General features: G+C 48.8%; 1 protein-coding gene across 1 annotated transcript in view; it reads left to right on the top strand.

Annotated features, from left to right (window-relative positions):
• The first annotated feature begins 1,314 nt into the window (after positions 1-1,314).
• Positions 1,315-22,946, top strand: part of nsrp1 (nuclear speckle splicing regulatory protein 1) — a 40,040-nt gene continuing 18,408 nt past the window's right edge. Inside the window, exons 1-2 of the mRNA XM_033046281.1 lie at positions 1,315-1,446; positions 21,923-22,004. Of these exons, the coding sequence (XP_032902172.1) occupies positions 1,427-1,446; positions 21,923-22,004 (102 nt within the window). The 5' untranslated portion in view covers positions 1,315-1,426. The remainder of the gene's footprint in view (positions 1,447-21,922; positions 22,005-22,946) is intronic.

Below are 22,946 nucleotides of genomic sequence, written 5' to 3'. Positions count from 1 at the left end.
TCACTACATCCCGGTGTATAGCTAGTACAATAAAACATATAATACTTAATTTGATAATATGACAAAATATTGCACAGTTACACTCACTAATTATCATGAAATATAATTATCGAGCAAGTAAAGAAAAAGACAGTAATCATGTATTTTTGCAGAGGTGGCGGCCCAGCACCAACTCGCCCTGGCCCTCCTGCAGCTCTGAGCCTTCACACTCACTCACACTCACACAGGGGTGGGAGATTGCAACCTTCACGTGGTCTGCCCTGTTTCGACGAATGCATTCAAATAAGATCAAAAAGAACAAGTTGTCCTGCAACTTTAGGCTGTGCACGCCATACGCAAGAAGAAGACACTCACACACCCACCCACCCACCCACACACACTCACACACACCCACCCACTCACTCACTCAAACACACACTCACTCACCCAATCATTCACTCACCCACTCACTTACCCAGCGGCCAAACCTGGGCCCAGACTACCGAAACTGCCGCGGCTGCCGACTCTCACCACCTCGCCGGGTGGGGCCACTGCTGCTGCCGCCGACCCGTATCCCTACTCCAGCCCCCCACGGCCCTCCACCAGCGACTCTGCCGTCAACTCACCAGCGTTCCAACCTTAGCACTGGGCCTAAACACTCCACGATGCAGACACCACGTGGTCTGACTCTGCTGGGTCCTACTGCCCCCCCCCCCTCCTTCAGTGAACATTGTTAGCAATCATATCTAACAATGTTTCCTGACTTTTACTAAAAATACACATTATAAACGATGAAAAAACGCCACATTACTCTGCATGAATTAATGGTGTTGGTGATAGACATAGAAACATAGAAAAATAGGTGCAGGAGTAGGCCATTCGGCCCTTCGAGCCTGCACCGCCATTCAATATGATCATGGCTGATCATCCAACTCTAACATCCAACTCAGTATCCTGTACCTGCCTTCTCTCCATACCCCCTGATCCCTTTAGCCACAAGGGCCACATCTAACTCCCTCTTAAATATATCCAATGAACTGACCTCAACTACCTTCTGTGGCAGGGAGATGTTGTTGGTGTTGGGGTTGAGGGTGTTGGGGTTGGGGGTGTTGGGGTTGGGGTTGATGGTGTTGGGGGTGTTGTTGGTGTTGGGGTTGAGGGTGTTGGGGTTGGGGGCTCCTCTATAATATTTGGTGTGTAGAGACTGGGGGCGGGAACGGCGTGAAGGATCGACGACGAGCGGCGGGGGCGGGAGTTACCTCAGGCCCGGGGCGGGGGGGGAGCGTCGGCCGGCGTGATGACGGACTGAGCGCGGCGCAACGTGACGTCGGGGAGCGTCGTGACGTGACGTGACGTTGCGACGCGGGCCCCTTGCCCCTCCCCCACCGGAGCCGCCTCGAGTCAAGGCCGACACAGGCGGCGGAAAGCGGCGGCGAGAGTTGGGCCTATGGCGGCCCCCGGCAGGCAGTGAGTGACCAACCGGCCGACCGGCGGGCGGGAGCGGCCCCCGGGCCCTGTGTGTGTGTGTGTGTGTGGTGGGGAGAGGAGAGGGAGGGGGGGAGAGGGAGTCCGTAACCCGGGGCCTGTGGAATTGGGTGGGGACAATGCCATTTACATCCCGTGTAGTTTATGTAACTCCAGCAACTCCCTCATATCCCTTTTTAAATTATATTTTGGAGCCACACAACACAGATACAGGTCCAGCATCTACAGAGAGATGGAATGGGTGGCGTTTCGGGTCGAGACCCTTCTTCATGTTGTAAACCTGCCTGCAGTTGCGTCCAACACTGCAAACAGGCCCTTCGGCCCAACATGTCTCTGGAATTCTCTGCCACAGAAGGTAGTTGAGGCCAGTTCATTGGCTATATTTAAGAGGGAGTTAGATGTGGCCCTTGTGGCTAAAGGGATCAGGGGGTATGGAGAGAAGGCAGGTACAGGATACTGAGTTGGATGATCAGCCATGATCATATTGAATGGCGGTGCTGGCTCGAAGGGCCGAATGGCCTACTCCTGCACCTATTTTCTATGTTTCTAACATGTCCACGGCCCCAGAGAGACACTAGTTCCATTTGTCCCGTATCCCTCTAAGCTTCTCCGATCCAAGGGACAGATCTTGAGTTGTGTAGGAAGGAACTGCAGCTGTTGGGTTACACTGAAGATAAACACAAAACGCTGGAGTAACTCAGCGGGCCTTGACCCAAAACATCATCAACCAACTCCCTTCACGACGGGTGGTGCAGTGGTAGAGTTGCTGCCTCATGGCGCCAGAGACCCGGGTTCGATCCTGAGTACTGGTGCTGTCTGTGCGGAGTTTGTAAGTTCTCCCTGTGACCTGCGTGGGTTTTCCCCGGGTGCTCTGGTTTCCTCCCACATTCTAACGACGTACAGATTTATAGGTTAATTGGCTTCTGTAAATTGTCCCTAGTATGTAGGATAGTGCTAGTGTACTCGATAATGCTCGATAGTGAGCTGAAGAGCCTGTTACCATAGGTACACAAAAATGCTGGAGAAACTCAGCGGGTGCAGCAGCATCTATGGAGCGAAGGAAATAGGCGACGTTTCGGGCCGAAACCCTTCTTCAGACTGATGGGGGGTGGGGGGGAGAAGGAAGGAAAAAGGATGTACAGCCTGTTACCATGCTGTACATCTAAAGTCTAAGTAAAGTCTAAAAATGCTGCCTGACTTGCTCAGTTCCTCCAGCACTTTGTGTTTTGCTCATGATTCCAGCATTTATAATCTTCCAGCTTCTTGATTAGTATTGTTGTCCGGGGTTATGGAGAGAAGGCAAGAGAATGGGGTTGAGAGAGAAAGAGATCAGCCATGATTGAATGGTGGAATAGACTTGATAGGCTGAATGGCCTAATTCTGCTCCTATCATTTTTAAATGGTGCTGCTTGTGTGTTCATAAGTTTAGTCTTGAGTAGTTTTTGTAATGGCAGAAGGTTATATGTTTAACACTGACCCTAGGAAAATAAAATTGAGTCATAGTGTGTGTTTGAACACTGGACAGAATAATTGGAGGATTACATAATGAATACATTTCTCATTCTATGCTAATTCTTTGCTATCCCAGTTCCGACAAATCTCCTTTCACCTGTCACCATAAGTTTATTGACTTCCAGATAGTTAGGTATCACCTTAGTATCTTAAAAAAATATATTAAAACCTTCCATTTTTCTTTCCAGAAAAAAAATGATTGATATGATTCTCGGTTCGAGAGATAAATTGCTTAATGTACAAGAAGTCCTAGGGTCAAACCCTGGACGAGTACCCAGTGTACAAAATCATGAGAGGAATAGACATACAATAGAGGGTAAACACACAGAGTCTCTTATCCAGAGTAAGAACCCAAGGACATAGGTTTAGGGTGAGGGGGGAAAGATTTCTTAGGAACCGGCAGTGCAACTTTTTCACACAAAGGGTGGTGGGTGTATGGAACGAGCTGCCAGAGGAGGTAGTTGAGGCAGGTACTATCGCAACGTTTAAGAAACATGCACAGGTACATGGATATGACAGGTTTAGAGGGATATGGGCCAATGGCAGGCAGGTGGGACGAGTGTAGACGGGAGATACTAGAATTCCTTCACTAAACCTCACGGCCTCTGCAGCCTTCTTTCTGCCCTTAAATGATCACCATTCGGTGTAGGCAAGTTGGGCCAAAGGGCCTGTTTCCGCTGTATGTCTCTATGACCTTATTTCTGATTGTACAGGTACACAACCTTTTATCCGAAAGCCTTGGGACCACACATTCCTCGGATTTCGGAATTTTTCGGATTTCGGAATGGAAGATTTTTAGCGTAGATTAGGTAGGCAGCGCGGGCGGCTTGAAAAGTCTGGAGCAGCTGCTTCCTCCCCGGAGACCGGGGAATCATTGTAAATCATTGCTTAAATGTTAGTCAGTTAGTTTGGAGGGATTTTATGTGGTGGGGGGGTATGAAGGGGGAAACTTTAATTCTTAGTCCCCTACCTGGTCGGAGAGGCGGGGAGCGGGCAATGCCTTACCAGGTCGTCGTGCAGTAAGCTCCGGAGCGCTGTGGCCGCCGACTCCCAACATCGCGGAGCTGTGGCTGCGGGCGTCGCCGGTTGGAGCTCCGACCCCGGCGAACTCTACCCCTGGCTGCGCGGCGCTCCAAATCCAGCGCCGCCCGCGGCCGGAGGCCCGCAGCCCCGCGATGTTGGCAGTCGGCGGCCACAGCGCTGGGATACCAGCGGGGAGCGGGCAATGCCTTACCAGGTCGCCGTGCGGTAAGCTCTGGAGCGCTGTGGCCGCCGATTCCCAACATCGCGGAGCTGGGGCTGCGGGCGTCCGGTTTTGGGTCATGTTTGGACCCAAATGCGAGCTTTGGTGTGCAGACGACATCCTGGAAAAAATGTCCGGTTTTCGGAGCTTTTCGGTTTCCGGAACTCCGGATAAAAGGTGCACCTGTATTATCAAGGAACTGCAGATACTGGTTTTACGCCAAAGATGTTTAGTTCATTATTGCCGTGGTACAGTGAAAAGCTTTTGTTTGCATGCTATCCAGTGAATAGAAAGACAATCAAGCCATCTACAGTGCAGAGATAAAGGGTACAAAGAGGCACAAAATGCTGGAGTTACTCAGTGGGTCAGGGAGCATCTCTGAAGAACATAGATAGGTGACGTTTCGGGTCTCTGGCACTGTGAGGGGCAGCAGTTCTACCTGCTGTGCCACTGTGCTGCCCAAAGGCTGGTGTGTGGGCAATATGAAATATCAGTAGAGAACTCAGCAATTTTAAAGTATTTGTCCACCCTTGGCTGGATCATAAGGAATAGGGGTAGAATTAGGCCCATCAAGTCTACTCCGCCATTCAATCATGGCTGATTTATCTCTCCCTCCTAACCCCATTCTCCTGCCTTCTCCCCATAACCTCTGACACCCGTACTAATCAAGAATTTTTCTCTGCCTTAAAAATATCCACTGACTTGGTCTCCACAGCCTTCTGTAGCAAAGAAGGCTGATGTTAGATCTCTGAATTAATTGGCAAGGTGTTCAAGTGCGGCATCAGACATTATGACAAACACCTAAGTTCGTAGAAACATAGAAACATAGAAATTAGGTGCAGGAGTAGGCCATTCGGCCCTTCGAGCCTGCACCGCCATTCAATATGATCATGGCTGATCATCCAACTCAGTATCCCGTACCTGCCTTCTCTCCATACCCTCTGATCCCCTTAGCCACAAGGGCCACATCTAACTCCCTCTTAAATATAGCCAATGAACTGGCCTCGACTACCCTCTGTGGCAGAGAGTTCCAGAGATTCACCACTCTCTGTGTGAAAAAAGTTCTTCTCATCTCGGTTTTAAAGGATTTCCCCCTTATCCTTAAGCTGTGACCCCTTGTCCTGGACTTCCCCAACATCGGGAGCAATCTTCCTGCATCTAGCCTGTCCAACCCCTTAAGAATTTTATAAGTTTCTATAAGATCCCCTCTCAATCTCCTAAATTCTAGAGAGTATAAACCAAGTCTATCCAGTCTTTCTTCATAAGACAGTCCTGACATCCCATGAGTTCAGTGCAGGTTCAATGGCCACTCCTACACTATCAATGAATCTGCCTTTCAGATGCTGATACTGTACTAGTGACAGTATTTAAGTAAACTTCTGTTTCTTGGACAGCGTTTCCACCTACAAATGGCACTAAAAGTGCTGGTTTTTTTTAGAAGATACCACATAATAAATATTTGTAGGGTACAAGATTAAAGGAACGGAGGCAATTTAAGGCTCCCTTGGTATTGAGATTGTTATGTATGAATTATTGGTTCGAGGAGCAGAATAAGGCCATTCGGCCTACCTCATCTACGCTGCCATTCAATCATGGCTGATCTATCTTTCCCCCTCACCCCTGTTCTCCTTCCTCCAGCACTTTGTGTTTTGCTCATGATTCCAGCATTTATAATCTTCCAGCTTCTTGATTAGTATTGTTGTCCGGGGTTATGGAGAGAAGGCAAGAGAATGGGGTTGAGAGAGAAAGAGATCAGACATGATTGAATGGTGGAATAGACTTGATAGGCTGAATGGCCTAATTCTGCTCCTATAATGTTTTTTTGCAGTTCCTTGTGTGTATCATTTTTAAATGGTGCTGCTTGTGTGTTCATAAGTTTAGTCTTGAGTAGTTTTTGTAATGGCAGAAGGTTATATGTTTAACACTGACCCTAGGAAAATAAAATTGAGTCATAGTGTGTGTTTGAACACTGGGCAGAATAATTGGAGGATTACATAATGAATACATTTCTTATTCTATGCTAATTCTTTGCTATCCCAGTTCCGACAAATCTCCTTTCACCTGTCACCATAAGTTTATTGACTTCCAGAAATAAAAAGATTGATATGATTCTCGGTTCGAGAGATAAATTGCTTAATGTGCAAGAAGTCCTAGGGTCAAACCCTGGACGAGTACCCAGTGTACAAAATCATGAGAGGAATAGACATACAATAGAGGGTAAACACACAGAGTCTCTTATCCAGAGTAAGAACCCAAGGACATAGGTTTAAGGTGAGGGGGGAAAGATTTCTTAGGAACCTGCAGGGCAACTTTTTCACACAAAGAGGTGGTAGGTGTATGGAACGAGCTGCCAGAGGGCATGGATGGTTCCAGTGTATGGAACGAGCTCCTTCTCCCCATAACCCCTGACAACCGTACAACTCGAGCATCTGTCAATCTCCCCCTTAAAATATCCATTGAAGTCCTGCATATCTGTCTGGCAATGAATTCCACAGATTCACCGCCCCCTGACTAAAGAAATCCCTTCTCTTCTTCCTAAAGGTACATCCTTTTAGAAGACTCTCCCACTAATGGAACATCCTCTCCACATTCACTCTATCCAAGCTATTCACTCTGTATTGGAATAGGAGGGCAGTTTTGAGATAACTACTGAAGTTGATTGTCATAGGCATTCGAGGGCCAGAGACAGACTGAGAAAATTTATGATAGCTCGTGTTTTTCAGTGTGGATAAATCTGAGTTTGGAGCAGTTGTGGAACAGTAGATAGCTCTTTTGTCCGGGTCAACGATTAACTTGTGGCGGCTCCCAAGGGTCGTGCCATCATACTGTCGAACCCCTCGGCACGGGAGTGGTTCAGTCCGGAGGCGGCCCTTAGCCAGAGGGTTTAAAGGCAGAGGTTTGGGTGCCATCTTTCTCTTGTTTGGTCTTCCCTACAAGTGGGAGGAACATAATTAAAGGTACCTCTCAAAACACTGGACTTCGTGCTTCCTTTTGAGACCCATGCACCACATTGGTGACCCCTGACGCTCCATTGGCATCATGATGGAGAGAAGAGAAAGCCCTACCTCCTCACAGGCCGGCCCGGCCCTGTCTCTGGACGCGGTCTCGGTGAAACTGCCCAACTTCTGGACCACCCGGCCGCTCATCTGGTTCCAGCAGGCGGAGGCCCAGTTCAACCTGCGGGGCATCACGGTCGATGCCACCCGCTTCTATTACCTGGTGGGGGCCCTCGACCAGGACACGGTTGAAGAGGTCACGGACTTCCTCGCAGCCCCCCCGGACACTGATAAATATCTCGGCCTTGAGCTCCTGCTCCATATTTATGGCCTAAGCAGGATGGAGCGTGCTGCTAGGATCCTGCATATGGAGGGCCTAGGCGACCGACGGCCATCTAGCCTCCTAAAGGAGATGGTGGCTCTACTTGATGGGCACACGCCGTGCCTGCTATTCGAATATACATACCTGCATCTGCTGCCGGCCTACATTCGTCTGCAGCTCACAGACGCCTCCTTTGTTGACCTCAGGGCCCTCGGGAGGCGCACTGACGCGCTGTGGATGGCGCGCCCTGATGACGTCAGCAGAGACGGGTTCGCGCTGAGGCCGACGCGCCCTGATGACGTCAATGCGCTGGCCGTCGGCAGGCGCGCCGATGACGTCACCCCGGCAGCTCCCGATTTCCTCCGGTGGGGCGGGGGAGCTGTGGAAGGAGTGACAGCTCCAGCCCGACGGCCCGTACGATCGCCCCCAGCCGCAGTGAGGGGTACTGCACCTGCAGTCCAGAGCCAGCAAGCTGCAGGCACCACCAGCGGGAGCAGGCAAGCTCCAAGTAACACCAACATGAGGCGCTGGTGCTAATTCCATCAGCGCTGGGGTGCTGCAGCACGACAATGCCGCCAGCCGTGCACGTTCCCGGGAAACGCCTGGGCTGGCTGCCAATAGTCCCCGTGGCGGCTGGGACCCGCTTCCTCGTTGATACTGGAGCGGAGCTCAGCGTCCTGCCCCCTTCGCTGGCCGACATTCGTTCCGGTAAGCGGGGGCCCGTCCTCACAGCGGCGAATGGCAGCCCCATCCGCACATATGGAGTGCGCATGGTTCTGATCATGTTCGGCTCCTGCCATTTCTCATGGCGGTTCACCATTGCCGACGTCTCCCAGCCATTGCTCGGGGCCGATTTCCTCCGGGCGCATTCCCTCATGGTGGGTTCAGGCGTCAGCGTTTGGTCAACGCCGCTACGATGGAGCCGATCACGTTGCGTTTGTATCAACCGGTGGGACGGCCCCTGGCGTCCGTGGACTCCTGCTTCGCACGGATCTTGGCCGCGTTCACAGACATTCTGATCCCACAGTTTCGATCATCGACCCCCAGCCACGGAGTGGTACATTTTATCCAGACTACCGGCCCACCTCTCCATGCACGAGCACGCCGACTGCCGCCGGATAAACTGCATCTGGCACGGCGGGAATTCCGCACAATGGAGACCTTGGGGATCGTCCGCCCTTCGAGCAGCCCTTGACCGTCCCCACTCCACATGGTCCCTAAGTCGAGCGGGAGCTGGCGACCTTGCGGGGATTACCGACGGCTGAACGGCGCAACAACAGCGGATCGATACCCCGTACCGCACATCCAGGACTTCACCGCCCATTTAGCTGGGGCCACAATATTTTCAAAAGTGGATCTGGTACGGGGTTATAACCAGATCCCGGTTCATCCGGATGACGTGCCCAAGACAGCGATCATCACGCCATTCGGACTTTACGAGTTCACGCGGATGCCGTTCGGCCTTTCAACGCCTAATGGACGGGGTTTGTCGCGACCTTGATTTCGTGTTTGTGTACCTGGACGACATCCTGGTGGCCAGCCGCTCGCAGCAGGAGCACTGCGCCCACCGTCGGCAGCTCTGTCAGCAGCTCAGCGAGCATGGTTTGGCCATCAACCTCGACAAGTGCCGTTTTGGTGTAACCGAGATTGACTTCCTCGGCCACCGCGTGACTGCGCAAGGCGCGGATCCCCTGCCTGACAGGGTCGACGCCATCCGTCGGTTTCCCCGCCCACGCACGGTGCGTGGCCTGCAGGAGTTTGTCGGCATGGTGGCGTTTTACCATCGTTTCGTGCCATCCACGGCCCACATCATGCGGCCTCTGTATCAACTTCTGGCGGGTGGGCAGAACAAGAACGTTGAATGGACCCACGAGGCAGGGGCAGCTTTTGACGGCGCGAAGGAGACCCTTGCTCGGGCCGTACTGCTGGTGCACCCGCGGGAAGATGCCCCAACTGCTCTCACGGTGGACGCCTCGGAGTCGGCGGTTGGTGCTGTGCTGGAGCAACTGACTGGCGGAGGTTGGCGGCCCCTGGCCTTCTTCAGCCGGCACCTCAACTGTGCGCAGACGAAATACATCGCGTTCGATTGCGAGCTCCTGACTCTGTACCTGGCAGTGCGTCATTTTCGCTACTTCCTGGAGGGCCGCCCGTTCACAGCCTACACGGACCACAAGCAGCTCACTTTCGCCCTGGCGAAGGTTTCTGACCCGTGGTCCGCACGACAGCAGCGGCAATTGGCCTACATTTCGGAGTATACAACATCTATCCGCTACATCGAGGGGAAAGAGAACCGGGTGGCCGACGCATTGTCCCGCCCCGCTATCAACGCCGTGTTCGAGGTGGCGCCCGGAATTGACTATACTGCTCTGGCAGAGGCACAGCTCACGGACGATGAGGTGCCCACCTACCGGACTGCCATCTCCGGCCTCCGCCTTGAGGATGTCCCTCTCGGTCCTGGGGGAGTGACAATCCTGTGCGATGTGTCGTCCGGTCAGCCGCGCACCATCGTCCCTGCCACCTGGCGCCGGAGGGTGTTCAAGGTGATCCACGGACTGGCTCACCCATCAATCCGGGCGACAACGGCACTAGTGGCCGCTCGTTTCATGTGGCACGGTCTGCGCAAGCAGGTTGGCCATTGGGCTCGCACCTGCATTCCGTGCCAGACGGCAAAAAATCCAGCGCCATGTCCGTGCGCCTCTCCAGGAGTTTAGTCTACCTCACCGGCGATTCGACCATCTCCACGTAGACATTGTAGGGCCTCTCCCGCCGTCCCGGGGCATCACCCACCTGCTTACAATGGTGGACCGCTTCACGCGGTGGCCGGAGGCCATTCCGCTGGCCGATACTTCAACGGCTACGTGTGCTCGTGCGCACTGGATTGCTCGCTTCGGGGTGCCGGCGCACATCTCCTCAGACCGGGGGCCACAGTTCACCTCCGAGCTGTGGTCAGCCATGGCTCGCTTGCTGTGGGTGCGGCTACACCACACCACGGCTTACCACCCGCAAGCTAATGGTCTGGTGGAGAGGTTCCACCGGCAACTAAAGGCAGCACTGAAGGCACGACTCTCCGGCCCCGACTGGATGGACGAGTTGCCGTGGGCCATGCTGGGCATCCGGACTGTTCCCAAAAAGGACTTGGCCTCATCATCGGCTGAGCTCGTGTACGGGTCGCCACTCACGGTGCCCGGGGAGTTCGTGCCGTCGGCGCCGGGGCAGCAGGGAACGCCCTCATCCACCCTAAAGCGCCTTCGCGAGCGAGTTGGCAGGCTCGCACCCGTCCCGACGTCCCGCCATGGGACATTTCGGCCACACGTGCCATCAGCCCTCAGGGACTGCCCATATGTCTTCCTGCGCCATGATGCCCACCGGACGCCACTCCAGAGGCCGTACGAGGGCCCGTTCCGGGTGCTGCAACACGGGCAGTCGACTTTTGTCCTGGACATGGGGGGCCGGCCGGAGGCAGTGTCGATCGACCGTTTGAAGCCAGCACACCTGGACATTGACCAGCCGGTGCTGGTTGCCCAACCTCGGCCTCGAGGGCGCCCCCCTTCACGGCTCCCTCCGCCTGTCACTCCACCTGTCCTCCCGCCGGTCCCTCGACCATTCCCTCCACCTATGCCTCCGCCAGCCCCACGATCGGCTGACTTCCGCACGCGGGCCGGCCGTGTCATGCGCCCGCCGGTGTGTTTCGTGCCTCTGGTTCTGGGGGGGGGGGTCCTGTGGCGGCTCCCAAGGGTCGTGCCATCATACTGTCGAACCCCTCGGCACGGGAGTGGTTCAGTCCGGAGGCGGCCCTTAGCCAGAGGGTTTAAAGGCAGGGGTTTGGGTGCCATCTTTCTCTTGTTTGGTCTTCCCTACAAGTGGGAGGAACATAATTAAAGGTGCCTCTCAAAACACTGGACCGTGCTTCCTTTTGAGACCCACGCACCACAAACTCTTCAGTTTGAAAAGAACATTAAAGAATCAAGTGGGGGGTTGTTGGGTAGATTAGTTACCTAGAATTGGAGAATTCCATGTTTAAACCGTTGGGTTGTAAGCTACCCAAGCGGAATACGAGGTGCTGTTCCTCCAGTTTGCGTATAGCCTCACTTTGGCAATGGAGGAGGCCCAGGACAGAAAGGTCGGTAAGGGAAGGGGAATTCAAAAGATCATGAGTGATGGGAGCAGAATTAGGCCATTCGACCCATCAAATCTACTCTGCCATTCTATCTCCCTCTTAACCCCATTCTCCTGCCTTCTCCCCACAACCCCTGACACCCGTATTAATCACGAATCTATCTATCTTTGCCATAAAAATATCCATTGACTTGGCATCCACAGCCTTCTGTGGCAAAGAATTACACTGATTCACAACGCTCTCCATTAAAATGGTTCCAGCAGTCCTTGACGGACCGAGCACAAGTGCTCAGCGAAACGGTTCCCCCCCCCCCCCCCCCCCCCTAACCCATTCTTCCTTGTGTCCCATCTGGATGCAAAACGATTTCTCCCCTTTGTGTGGTGTGTGCCAGAAACAGGTGTGATTTGTGAGTTTTGAGGGCGTTTCAAAAAAGCCATGGTATATTGGGTCAAAACTAACTATTAACAGTGAGTAGTCTACACTGGCTGAAGGGCAGCGTGCTTTTTGTGAATTCCTCAATGTTGATTTGCAGGGTGTGCTAAACAAACATGTGGCAACACACTACTGAAGAGGTGAGTGTCAGCCACTGATGGATAATGGGCGTTACAATATGGAACAAGTCGATCTACTCAAAATGCCAAGAAATGCGTTGTTTGCCATGCTATCCAAACAGATCAGATAATACTATACATAAATACAATCGAGCCAAACTCAAGTACAATAGGGTGGAGCAAAGGGGAAGATACAGAGTGAACAATATTGTTCTCAGCATTGTAGCGCACCAGTTCCAGAGACAAGGTCCAATGACCACACAGGGATTGGACAGTAATCTAGTTTACGGAAGGACCGTTCAGAAGCCTGATAACAGAGGGGAAGAAGCTATTCTTCAGTCTGGTGGTGCACGATTTCAAGCTTCTATACCTTCTGTTGGATAGGAGCATGGAGAAAAAAGGAATGACTGGGGTGGGACAGGGACAAGTCTTTGATTATGTTGGCTGCTTTTCCAAGTCAGCATGAAGTGTAGATGAAGTCAGTGGTGGGGAGTTTGGTCAGTGTGATGAACTGGGCTACATCCACAACTCTAATTTCTTACAGTCTTGGGCAGAGCTGTTTCCAAACCAAGCTGTGATGCAAGCATACATTCTGCTTCTTATGATGCATCTCTGGAAGTGTGGAAGAGTCAATACTATTAATTCAGTGTAGTTTATTGTCACGTGTACCGAGGTACAGTGAAAAGCTTGTGTTGTGTGCTATCCAATCAGCAGAAAGACAACACATGATTACAATCGAGCCATTTACAGTGTACAGATACATGATAGGGGAATAACGTTTAGTGCAAGGTAATTAAAGGTCACCGAGGAGATTCACATAAATTGTATCACATAATATGTTTAAGCATTGAAATATGTTAACGCAAACTCAAAACCAGAACTATGTATGCCTGTCCTGCCTCATTTGCTGTTGCTCTGTAAAAATGCATGGGGTCATGTGGGGTGGGAGTAGAACTTGGCCATTCAACCCATCAAGTCTACTCGCCATTCAATTATGGCTGATCTATCTCTCCCTCCTAATCCCATTCTCCTGCATTCTCCCCATAACCCCTGACACCCGTTCTAATCAAGAATCTATCTCTGCCTTAAAAATATCCAATGGCTTGGCCTCCATAGCCATATGTGGCAATGAATTCCACATATTCATCACCCTCTGACTAAAGAAATTCCTCCTCATCGCCTTCCTAAAGGAACGTTCTTTAATTCTGAGGCTATGATCTCTGGTCCTAGACTCTCCCACTAATGGAAACATCCTCTGCACATCCAGTCTATGCAAGCCTTTCACTATTCTGTAAGTTCTTCTAAACCCCAGCGAGTACAGGCCCAGTGCTGTCAAACGCTCATCATATGTTAACCCACTCATTCCTGGGATCATTCTCGTCTTGTTTTTTGGAAGATGTATGTTGATAGTTTGGGCTTGGATGGGGATGGTGCTGCAGACCTGTTAGAAATATATAAAATGATGAGAGGCATAGGTAGGGGAAGAAATGGCCAAGAATGCACACCAACGCCTGTACTTCCTGAGAAGGTTTAGGAAGTTTGGCATGTCCCCAACCACTCCCACCGACTTCTACAGATGCACTGTGGAAAGCATTTTATCGGGATGCATCATAGCACGGTTTGGGAACAGCTCCATCCAAAATCTTCCAAGAAATTGCAGAGAATTGAGGATACGTCCCAGACCATCGCACAAACCACCCTCCCTTCCATTGCCTCCATCTACACCTCAAGCTGCCTCGGCAAGGCCAGCAGCATCATCAAGGACCAGACTCACCCCGGCCACTCCCTCTTCTCCCCTCTCCCATCGGGCAAAAGGTACAGAAGTGTGAAAACGCACACCTCCAGATTCAGGGACAGTTTCTTCCCAGAGGTTACCAGGCAACTGAAACATCCTACCAACAACCAGAAAACAGTCCTGAGCTACTATCTACCTCATTGAAGATCCTCAGACTATCTTCAATCAGACTTTACTGTACTTTATCACATTAAATGTTTTTCCTTTATTTTGCATCTGTACGCTGGATTGCTCGAATGTAATTTTGCATGCACTGTAACTTGGTACATGTGACAGTATACTAAACTAAACTAAGAGTTGACAGTAAGGACCCTTTTCCCAGGATGGAGAAATCCAATACTAGAGCGGATATCTTGAAGATACGAGGGGAAAAATTTAAAGGAGCTGTGCGGGGCAAATGTTTTACACAGAGGTGCCTGGGACGCTGTGCTGGAGGTGGTGGTGGAGGCAAATACGAGAGTGGTGTTTAAGTGACTTTTGGATAGCCACATGGATATGCAGGGAATGGAGGGATATGGACTAAGTGCCGGCATTTCAATACTGATAAAGACCGTTGGTTAGGCTGCATTTGGGGTATTGTGAGCAGTTCTGGTGGCCCCAACACAGGAAGGATGTGGAGGCTTTGGAGAGGGTGCAGCAGATGTTTACCAGAATGATGCCTGGATTAAAGGGTATTAGCTACAGGGAGAAATTGGACAGACTTGGATTGTTTCCTCAGGAATGCTGGCGGTTGAGGGGAGATCAGACAGAAGTATATAAAATTATGAGAGGCATAGATAGAGTAGACAGTCAGAAGACTTGATGGGCCGAATGGCAGTTGAGAGCCAGGTTGTTGTGCTGGCACCATTTGGTCAATCGGTCGATCTCACTTGTATACTCTGACTCATCACCATCTGTAATTCGCCCAACAACAGTGGTGTCGTCGGCGAACTTGATGATGGAGTTCGCACTATGTCCGGCTACACAGTCATGGGTATAGAGCTGAGCACGCAGCCTTGAGATACTGATTGTTACGAAGGATTAAATATTTCTGCCAATTCGAACAGACTGGTCCGTTGATGAGGAAGTAGAGGATCCAATTGCAGAGGAATGCGCAGAGACCCAGTTCCGTGAGCTTGGTAACCAGCTTTTGTTTTGTTTTTTGTATCAAAAAATTATTTATTTAATTTCAACATGATAAAAAAAACAAAACCGTGTGGACACCCCCCCCCCACCATGTTACAAAATCATCAAACAACTATTTTACAAATATTCTAATAACTACTGTACAACCCCGTAAAGGGGAAGCATCTGGCTCGGGCAAAGCCCTCTTCTGCCTGGCGCCGTGACTCGCGGATGGCCAGGTTGGCCAGGCCTAGGAGCAACCCAACCAGGATATCTTCAGCCCTGCCTACTCCCTAGATCCCTTCACCAGTCCTTCGGCCGCTGACAGCAGAGCCACTCCTCTTACGGACCCTACGTGGAGTGGTGGTGCTCCTTGCCCTCCGGACCCTGGCTACAAGGGACGCTCTTCTGGTCCCTCTACCCTCAACATGAACGACGCTGCTCTTGGTCTTGGCGTCCTTCTCCAGGTTGTCCAAGAAGGAGCTGACCTGATGCCGGTCGTGGTAACCAGCTTGGAGGGGATGATGGTATTGAGCGCCGAGCTGTAGTCTATAAACAACAGCCTGGCGGAGTTGATGTGCACCATAACCAACCTCTCAAAGCACTTCATCACCACAGACGTTAGTGCCACTGGTCGATAGTCATTGAGGCACGTCACCTTACTCTTCTTGGGCATTGGTATTATTGATGCCCTCTTCAAGCAGGTGGGAACCTCAGACCTCAGAAGTGAGAGGTTAAAAATGTCCGTAAAAACTCCAGCCAGTTGGTCTGCATTGGTTTAGAGAACTCGACTGGGTATACTATTAGGTCCAGGCTCTTTCCGAGGGTTCACCCTCCTGAAGGATCTACTGACGTCGGCCTCTGTGACTGTGACTGTAATACCATCAGGTCGAATGGGGGCTCAAAAAGGAACAACAGTGTTCCCCCCCATCAAAGCGTGCGTAGAACGCATTGAGCTTGTCAGGGAGTGATGCTTCGCTGTCGTTTGAGCCTCCTCCTGATTGATGGTCGGCGTAGACTCGGTGGGCCGAAGAGCCTGTTTCTGCACTGTATTTCTAAAACTAAAACTAGATGATACCTTGTTAGAATTTGCCTATTGGGGTAGGATCTTCAGCATAAAACAAGGCTCCTGAAAGTCTGGTGGTGTGTTGATGTGACAGCCACAATTGGCCCTAATAAAGCATCCGTTAATGCATTTCCTGTGATTCAAAGTATTTGCAAGCTGTGTTGTTGCATCATTAGATCTTAAAGATTTTCTTGTAATTAAGTTAGATAATGGATAAACCTTCTGTTTTGGAGCTTCAGCAAGTCCTTTGATAAGGAAGAAATTGCAGTCAGACTAAATAAATTTATAGATTATGAGATGGGAGCTGGTTTCAGATTCAATCTGTTTCTTAGCACACAGTTCATTTCCATATTTTGAAGAATGGGATTACATATAAAATTTGCTCAGGTTTAATTTGACTCTTCAAAGAGTTAAGGAGATTAAAGAGACGGATGGGAGGACATCCGTTTAAGGTGAGAGGTGTTGGGTACATGGTACATGGAACGAGCAGTCAGAAGAGGTAGTTCAGGTAGGTACTATAACAACATTCAAAATGTATTTGGAGAGGTGCATGGAGAGGCAAGGTTTAGAGAGATGGAGAGATGGAGCAAAAGCGGGCAAATAGGACTGGCGTAGATGGGGCATCTTGATCGGCATGGATAAGTTGGGCCGAAGGGCCTGTTTCTGTGCTGTGTAACTCCATGATTCTTAACAGGTCAATATCCGAGCTGCGAGATTTGCTGGAGTTGGTAACACTAACTTGGCACGGGAATGGACAGAGCAGGTGTTTAGTCACAGGCATGGTTCATTTAAATGAAAATAAAAATTCAGGTTAGTCCAGCGTACGTAGCAGGGCATGTACAACACATGGAACGACAGATGGCGCAGTGGGCTAAGTGTTCGGCTGGCAACTGGAAGGTAGCCGGTTCGAATCCCGCTTGGAGTGCATACTGTCGTTGTGTCCTTGGGCAAGACACTTCACCCACCTTTGCCTGTGTGTGAATGTGTGTGAATGTGTGTGAGTGATTGGTGGTGGTCGGAGGGGCTCATCTAGGGAGGCTATTTGGGTGGAACTGAGAAGTGGGAAAGGTGTAGCAACACTTATAGGGGTGTATTATAGACCGCCAAATGGGGAACGAGAATTGGAAGAGCAAATATGTAAGGAGATAGCAGATAGTAGTAAGCACAAGGTAGTGATTGTGGGAGATTTCAACTTTCCACACATAGACTGGGAAACACATTCTGTAAATGGGCTGGATGGTTTGGAGTTTGTAAAATGTGTGCAGGATAGTTTTTTTGCAGCAATACATAGAGGTACCTACTAGAGGAGGGGCAGTGCTGGACCTCCTGTTAGGAAATGAGACGGGACAGGTGGCGGAGGTATGCGTTGGGGAGCACTTCGGGTCCAATGATCACAATACCATTAGTTTCAATATAATTATGGAGAAGGTCAGAACTGGCCCTAGGGTTGAGATTTTTGATTGGAGAAAGGCTAACTTTGATGAGATGCGAGATGATTTAAAAGGAGTGGACTGGGACATTTTGTTTTATGGGAAAGATGTAGAAGAGAAATGGTGGACACTTAAAGGGGAAATTTTAAGAGTACAGAATCTTTATGTTCCTGTTCGGTTGAAAGGAAACAGTAAAAATTGGAAAGAGCCCTGGTTTTCAAGGGAAATTGGACATCTTGTTTGGAAAAAGAGGGAGATCTACAATAATTATAGGCAGCATGAAGTAAATGAGGTGCTTGTGGAGTATAAGGAATGTAAAAAGAATCTTAAGAAAGAAATTAGAAAAGCTAAAAGAAGATATGAGGTTGCTTTGGCAAGTAAGGTGAAAGTAAATCCAAAGGGTTTCTACAGCTATATTAATAGCAAAAGGATAACGAGGGATAAAATTGGTCCATTGGAGAAACAGAGTGGGCAGCTATCTGCAGAGCCAAAAGAGATGGTGGAGATATTGAACAATTTCTTTTCTTCGGTATTCACCAAGGAGAAGGATATTGAATTATGTGAGGTAAGGGAAACGAGTAGAGTAGTTATGGATACTATGAGTTTCAAAGTAAAAGAAGTACTGACACTTTTGAAAAATATAAAAGTGGATAAGTCTCCAGGTCCGGACAGGATATTCCCTAGGACATTGAGGGAAGTAGTGTAGAAATAGCCGGGGCTATGACAGAAATATTTCAAATGTCATTAGAAACGGGAATAGTCCCCGAGGATTGGCGTACTGTGCATGTTGTTCCATTGTTTAAAAAGGGTTCTAAGAGTAAACCTAGCAATTATAGACCTGTTAGTTTGACTTCAGTGGTGGGCAAATTAATGGAAAAGATACGTAGAGATAATATATATAAGCATCTGGATAAACAGGGTCTGATTAGGAACAGTCAACATGGATTTGTGCCTGGAAGGTCATGTTTGACTAATCTTCTTGAATTTTTTGAAGAGGTTACTAGGGAAATTGACGAGGGTAAAGCAGTGGATGTTGTCTATATGGACTTTAGTAAGGCCTTTGACAAGGTTCCTCATGGAAGGTTGGTTAAGAAGGTTAAACTGTTGGGTATAAATGCAGGAATAGCAAGATGGATTCAGCAGTGGCTGAATGGGAGAAGCCAGAGGGTAATGGTGGATGGCTGTTTGTCGGGTTGGAGGCAGGTGACTAGTGGGGTGCCTCAGGGATCTGTGTTGGGTCCTTTGTTGTTTGTCATGTACATCAATGATCTGGATGAAGGGGTGGTGAATTGGATTAGTAAGTATGCAGATGATACCAAGATAGGGGGTGTTGTGGATAATGAAGAGGATTTCCAAAGTCTACAGAGTGATTTAGGCCATTTGGAAAAATGGGCTGAAAGATGGCAGATGGAGTTTAATGCTGATAAATGTGAGGTGTTACACCTTGGCAGGACAAATCAAAATAGGACGTACATGATAAATGGTAGGGAATTGAACAATACAGTTGAACAGAGGGATCTGGGAATAACCGTGCATAGTTCCTTGAAGGTGGAATCTCATATAGATAGGGTGGTAAAGAAAGCTTTTGGTATGCTAGCCTTTATAAATCAGAGCATTGAATATAGAAGCTGGGATGTAATGTTAAAATTGTACAAGGCATTGGTGAGACCAAATCTGGAGTATGGTGTACAATTTTGGTCGCCCAATTATAGGAAGGATGTCAACAAAATAGAGAGAGTACAGAGGAGATTTACTAGAATGTTGTCTGGGTTTCAACAACTAAGTTACAGAGATAGGTTGAATATGTTAGGTCTTTATTCTCTGGAGCGCAGAAGGTTAAGGGGGGACTTGATAGAGGTCTTTAAAATGATGAGAGGGATAGACAGAGTTGACGTGATCAAGCTTTTCCCTTTGAGAATAGGGAAGATTCAAACAAGAGGACATGACTTCAGAATTAAGGGATAGAAGTTTAGGGGTAACATGAGGGGGAACTTCTTTACTCAGAGAGTGGTAGCGGTGTGGAATGAGCTTCCAGTGGAAGTGGTGGCGGCAGGTTCGTTGGTATCATTTAAAAATAAATTGGATAGGCATATGGATGAGAAGGGAATGGAGGGTTATGGTATGAGTGCAGGCAGGTGGGACTAAGGGGAAAAAGTTGTTCGGCACGGACTTGTAGGGCCGAGATGGCCTGTTTCCGTGCTGTAATTGTTATATGGTTATATGGTTATATAGATAGACCTACTAGGGATAGGGAGTATTTGGGCGGCATGGTGGCGCAGCGATTCGATCCTGACTACGGGTGCTGCACGTTCTCCCTGTGACCGCGTGGGTTTTCTCCAGGTGCTCCAGTTTCTTCCCACACTTCAAAGACGTGCATACGTAGGTTAATTGGATTCAGTAAAATTGTAACTTGTCCCTAGTGTGTGTAGGATAGTGTTAGTGTGCAGTTATCACTGGTCGGCGTGGACTCGGTGGGCCGAAGGGCCTGTTTCCGTGCTCTATCTCTAAACTAAAACTAAACTAAAGTTAATCCCAGGGAGTGAAGTAAGCAAGTGGTTGAAACAGTACAGGGTGAAGGTGATTTTCACACAGAGAGTGGTGAATCTCTGGAACTCCCTGCCACAGAGGGTAGTTGAGGCCAGTTCATTGGCTATATTTAAGAGGGAGTTAGATGTGGCCCTTGTGGCTAAGGGGATCAGAGGGTATGGAGAGAAGGCAGGTACGGGATACTGAGTTGGATGATCAGCCATGATCATATTGAATGGCGGTGCAGGCTCGAAGGGCCGAATGGCCTACTCCTGCACCTAATTTCTATGTTTCTATGACTACAACACGGTAACGTTGCAAGTAGTTAGATAAAGGGTTAATTAAGATCTGGTAAATGTAAACTGGGTCTGGAGAATCCAGATTGGTTAATCTTCATGTGTACTGACACGGAACAATGTCATTCTTGCTTGCAGCAGCAACACAGGTTTGTAAACAAAGTACTCGGCAGATAACATAATAACAAATAAAATAACAGTTCAATAAATGAAAAAAAAACAATACAGTGCAAAACCAAACAAAACCACATGGAATTTAATCCTGATATGTGTGATGTGCTGATTTGTGTTTGAGTTGAGTTTATAGCCACATGTACCGAGGTACAGTGAAAAGATTTTGTGCATGTTAACCATTCAGCGGAAAGACAAACCTGATTACAATCGGGCCATCCATGGTGTACAGATACATGTTAAAGGGAATAATGTTAGTAACGTTTAGTGCAAGATAAAGTCTGATCAGAGATAGTCCGAGGGTCACCAACGAGGTAGATAGTAGTTCAGGACCGCTCTCTAGTTGTTGAGAGGATAGTTCAGTGGCTTGATAGCAGCTGGGAAGAAACTGTCCCTAAATCTGGAGATGTGCGTTTTCACACTTCTGTACCTCTTGCCCGATGGGAGAGGGGGGAAGAGGGAGTGGCCGGGGTGAGACTGGTCCTTGATTATGCTGCTGGCCTTGGTGTGCTTGGCGTTGGCACTTCTTGGCCATTGCTTCAATATAGGCAGCCCAGGCCGAGCTGTTGGTGATAATTCCTCTAGGAATATCTCTTAGCTCTCCAAGGAGCTCTTAGCTACACATGGTTGAGGATTTACGGAGTGATGAATTCAAATGGGATGCGTGGCTTTATTAGCTGGGGCGTAGAATATAAGTGCAAGCTAGCCTTGATACAAATTTATAAAACAATGTAGAACCACGGATCTGCTGGTTTCCACATACATTTCACTTACATTACTTGCTCTAGCTTCACGACACGCAACCCTTCAATCCTTTTGTCTCGCACCTATCTTTTCAACCCTGGCCTTTGTCCACCCAGCCAGTGAGTACAATGTGTGACACACTGCCGCACAGAGGAGGAAATGGAGACAAGTACAGTCAATACATCTCAGAAACATCTGGATTAGCATACCAGTCGTCGAGGGGTAGCAATTGCTGGTGCATCAGACTAGTGTAGATGTGTACTTGGTGGCCACCATGAGGGTGGTAGGTCAGGCAACATGTTTCTGTGCTGTAAAATTATGTGAGTACTTTATTGCTTACATCCAGGGCAATTTAAAAAAACATGTGGGCTGGTATGTGGATAGGAAAGGTTTAGAGGGATATGGGCCAAACGATGGCAGGTGGGACAAGCGTAGATGGGGCGTGTTGGTTAGCATGGATTGTAAGGCCTGTTTCCATGCTACAGCACATGATGCTCTGACTCCAGGGCAGTTGCTGATCTAACATTTGTGTGATTTTTGGGAATAAAAACAGCATTATGCATAATGTATTTATTATTTTCACAGGTATGGGCTTATACTTCCAAAGGCAAAGCAGAACACCTTAGCATTATCCAAACATTCGATTTTCAATGATTCAGATGATGAGGTAAGAAGGATTTTTAATATAACAGCTACTGATTTAATTTCATTTTCTGTTTGCCACTGATGTAATTTCCTGTTTTGCCACTGGTTTCATTTAATTTCCTGTTTGCTATGATGTGGTGAGACTATTTCCACTAGTGGGAGAGTCTAGGACCAGAGGGCACAGCCTCAGAACAAAAGGATGTACCTTTAGAATGGAGACTAGGAGAAATTTCATTTGTCAGAGTGTGGTGAATCTGTGGAATTCATTGACACAGACGGCAGTGGAGGCCAAGTCATTGGGTGTTTTTTAAAGCGGAGATTAACGGGTACTTGATTAGTGCGGGTGTCAGGGGTTACAGGGAGAAGGCAGGAGTATGGGGTTGAGAGGGATTGGTAGATCAGCCATGATTGAATGGCAGAGAAAATGGGCTGAATGGCCTAATTCTGCTCCTATGACATGAACTTCCATTGCAACAAGATACATGCGGTAAAAATATACAATTATTCAAAATTAACTCAACATTTGTATTATTTCTTCTGAGTGCTTTAAGAATGAAAATGCATGTTTAAGATGTTGGCAGACTTCTTTAATTTGGCAGACTGTGATCACCTTGTTCATCATCTGTTTCAAAACCCTGTAGGTTGAAGCTGTGTGCATGTGTGCGTGTGTGATATAAGATACAACTTTCAGTTGGGCAAACAATCCTCTCTATTTGAAGTTGTTATTACAAAGTACAAGGGATTCAACTACCGTCTGTGAAATTTCAGAAAGAAAACCTTATCATCAAAGCAAGAGACATTATGCAGCTTTGAGCTATTATGAAGGTTTATTCTCCACTGTGTTAAGGTAGACACAAAATGCTGAAGTAACTCAGCGGGACAGGCAGCATCTCTGATATAAGGAATGGGTGACGTTTCAGGTCGAGACCCTTTTTATCCACTATTATTGGCCAAAGCATTCAGT

This window comes from Amblyraja radiata, chromosome 28, assembly GCF_010909765.2.
Source record: "Amblyraja radiata isolate CabotCenter1 chromosome 28, sAmbRad1.1.pri, whole genome shotgun sequence".
NCBI classification, from domain to species: Eukaryota; Metazoa; Chordata; class Chondrichthyes; order Rajiformes; family Rajidae; genus Amblyraja; species Amblyraja radiata.
This window is presented reverse-complemented; position numbering and strand designations above follow the sequence as displayed.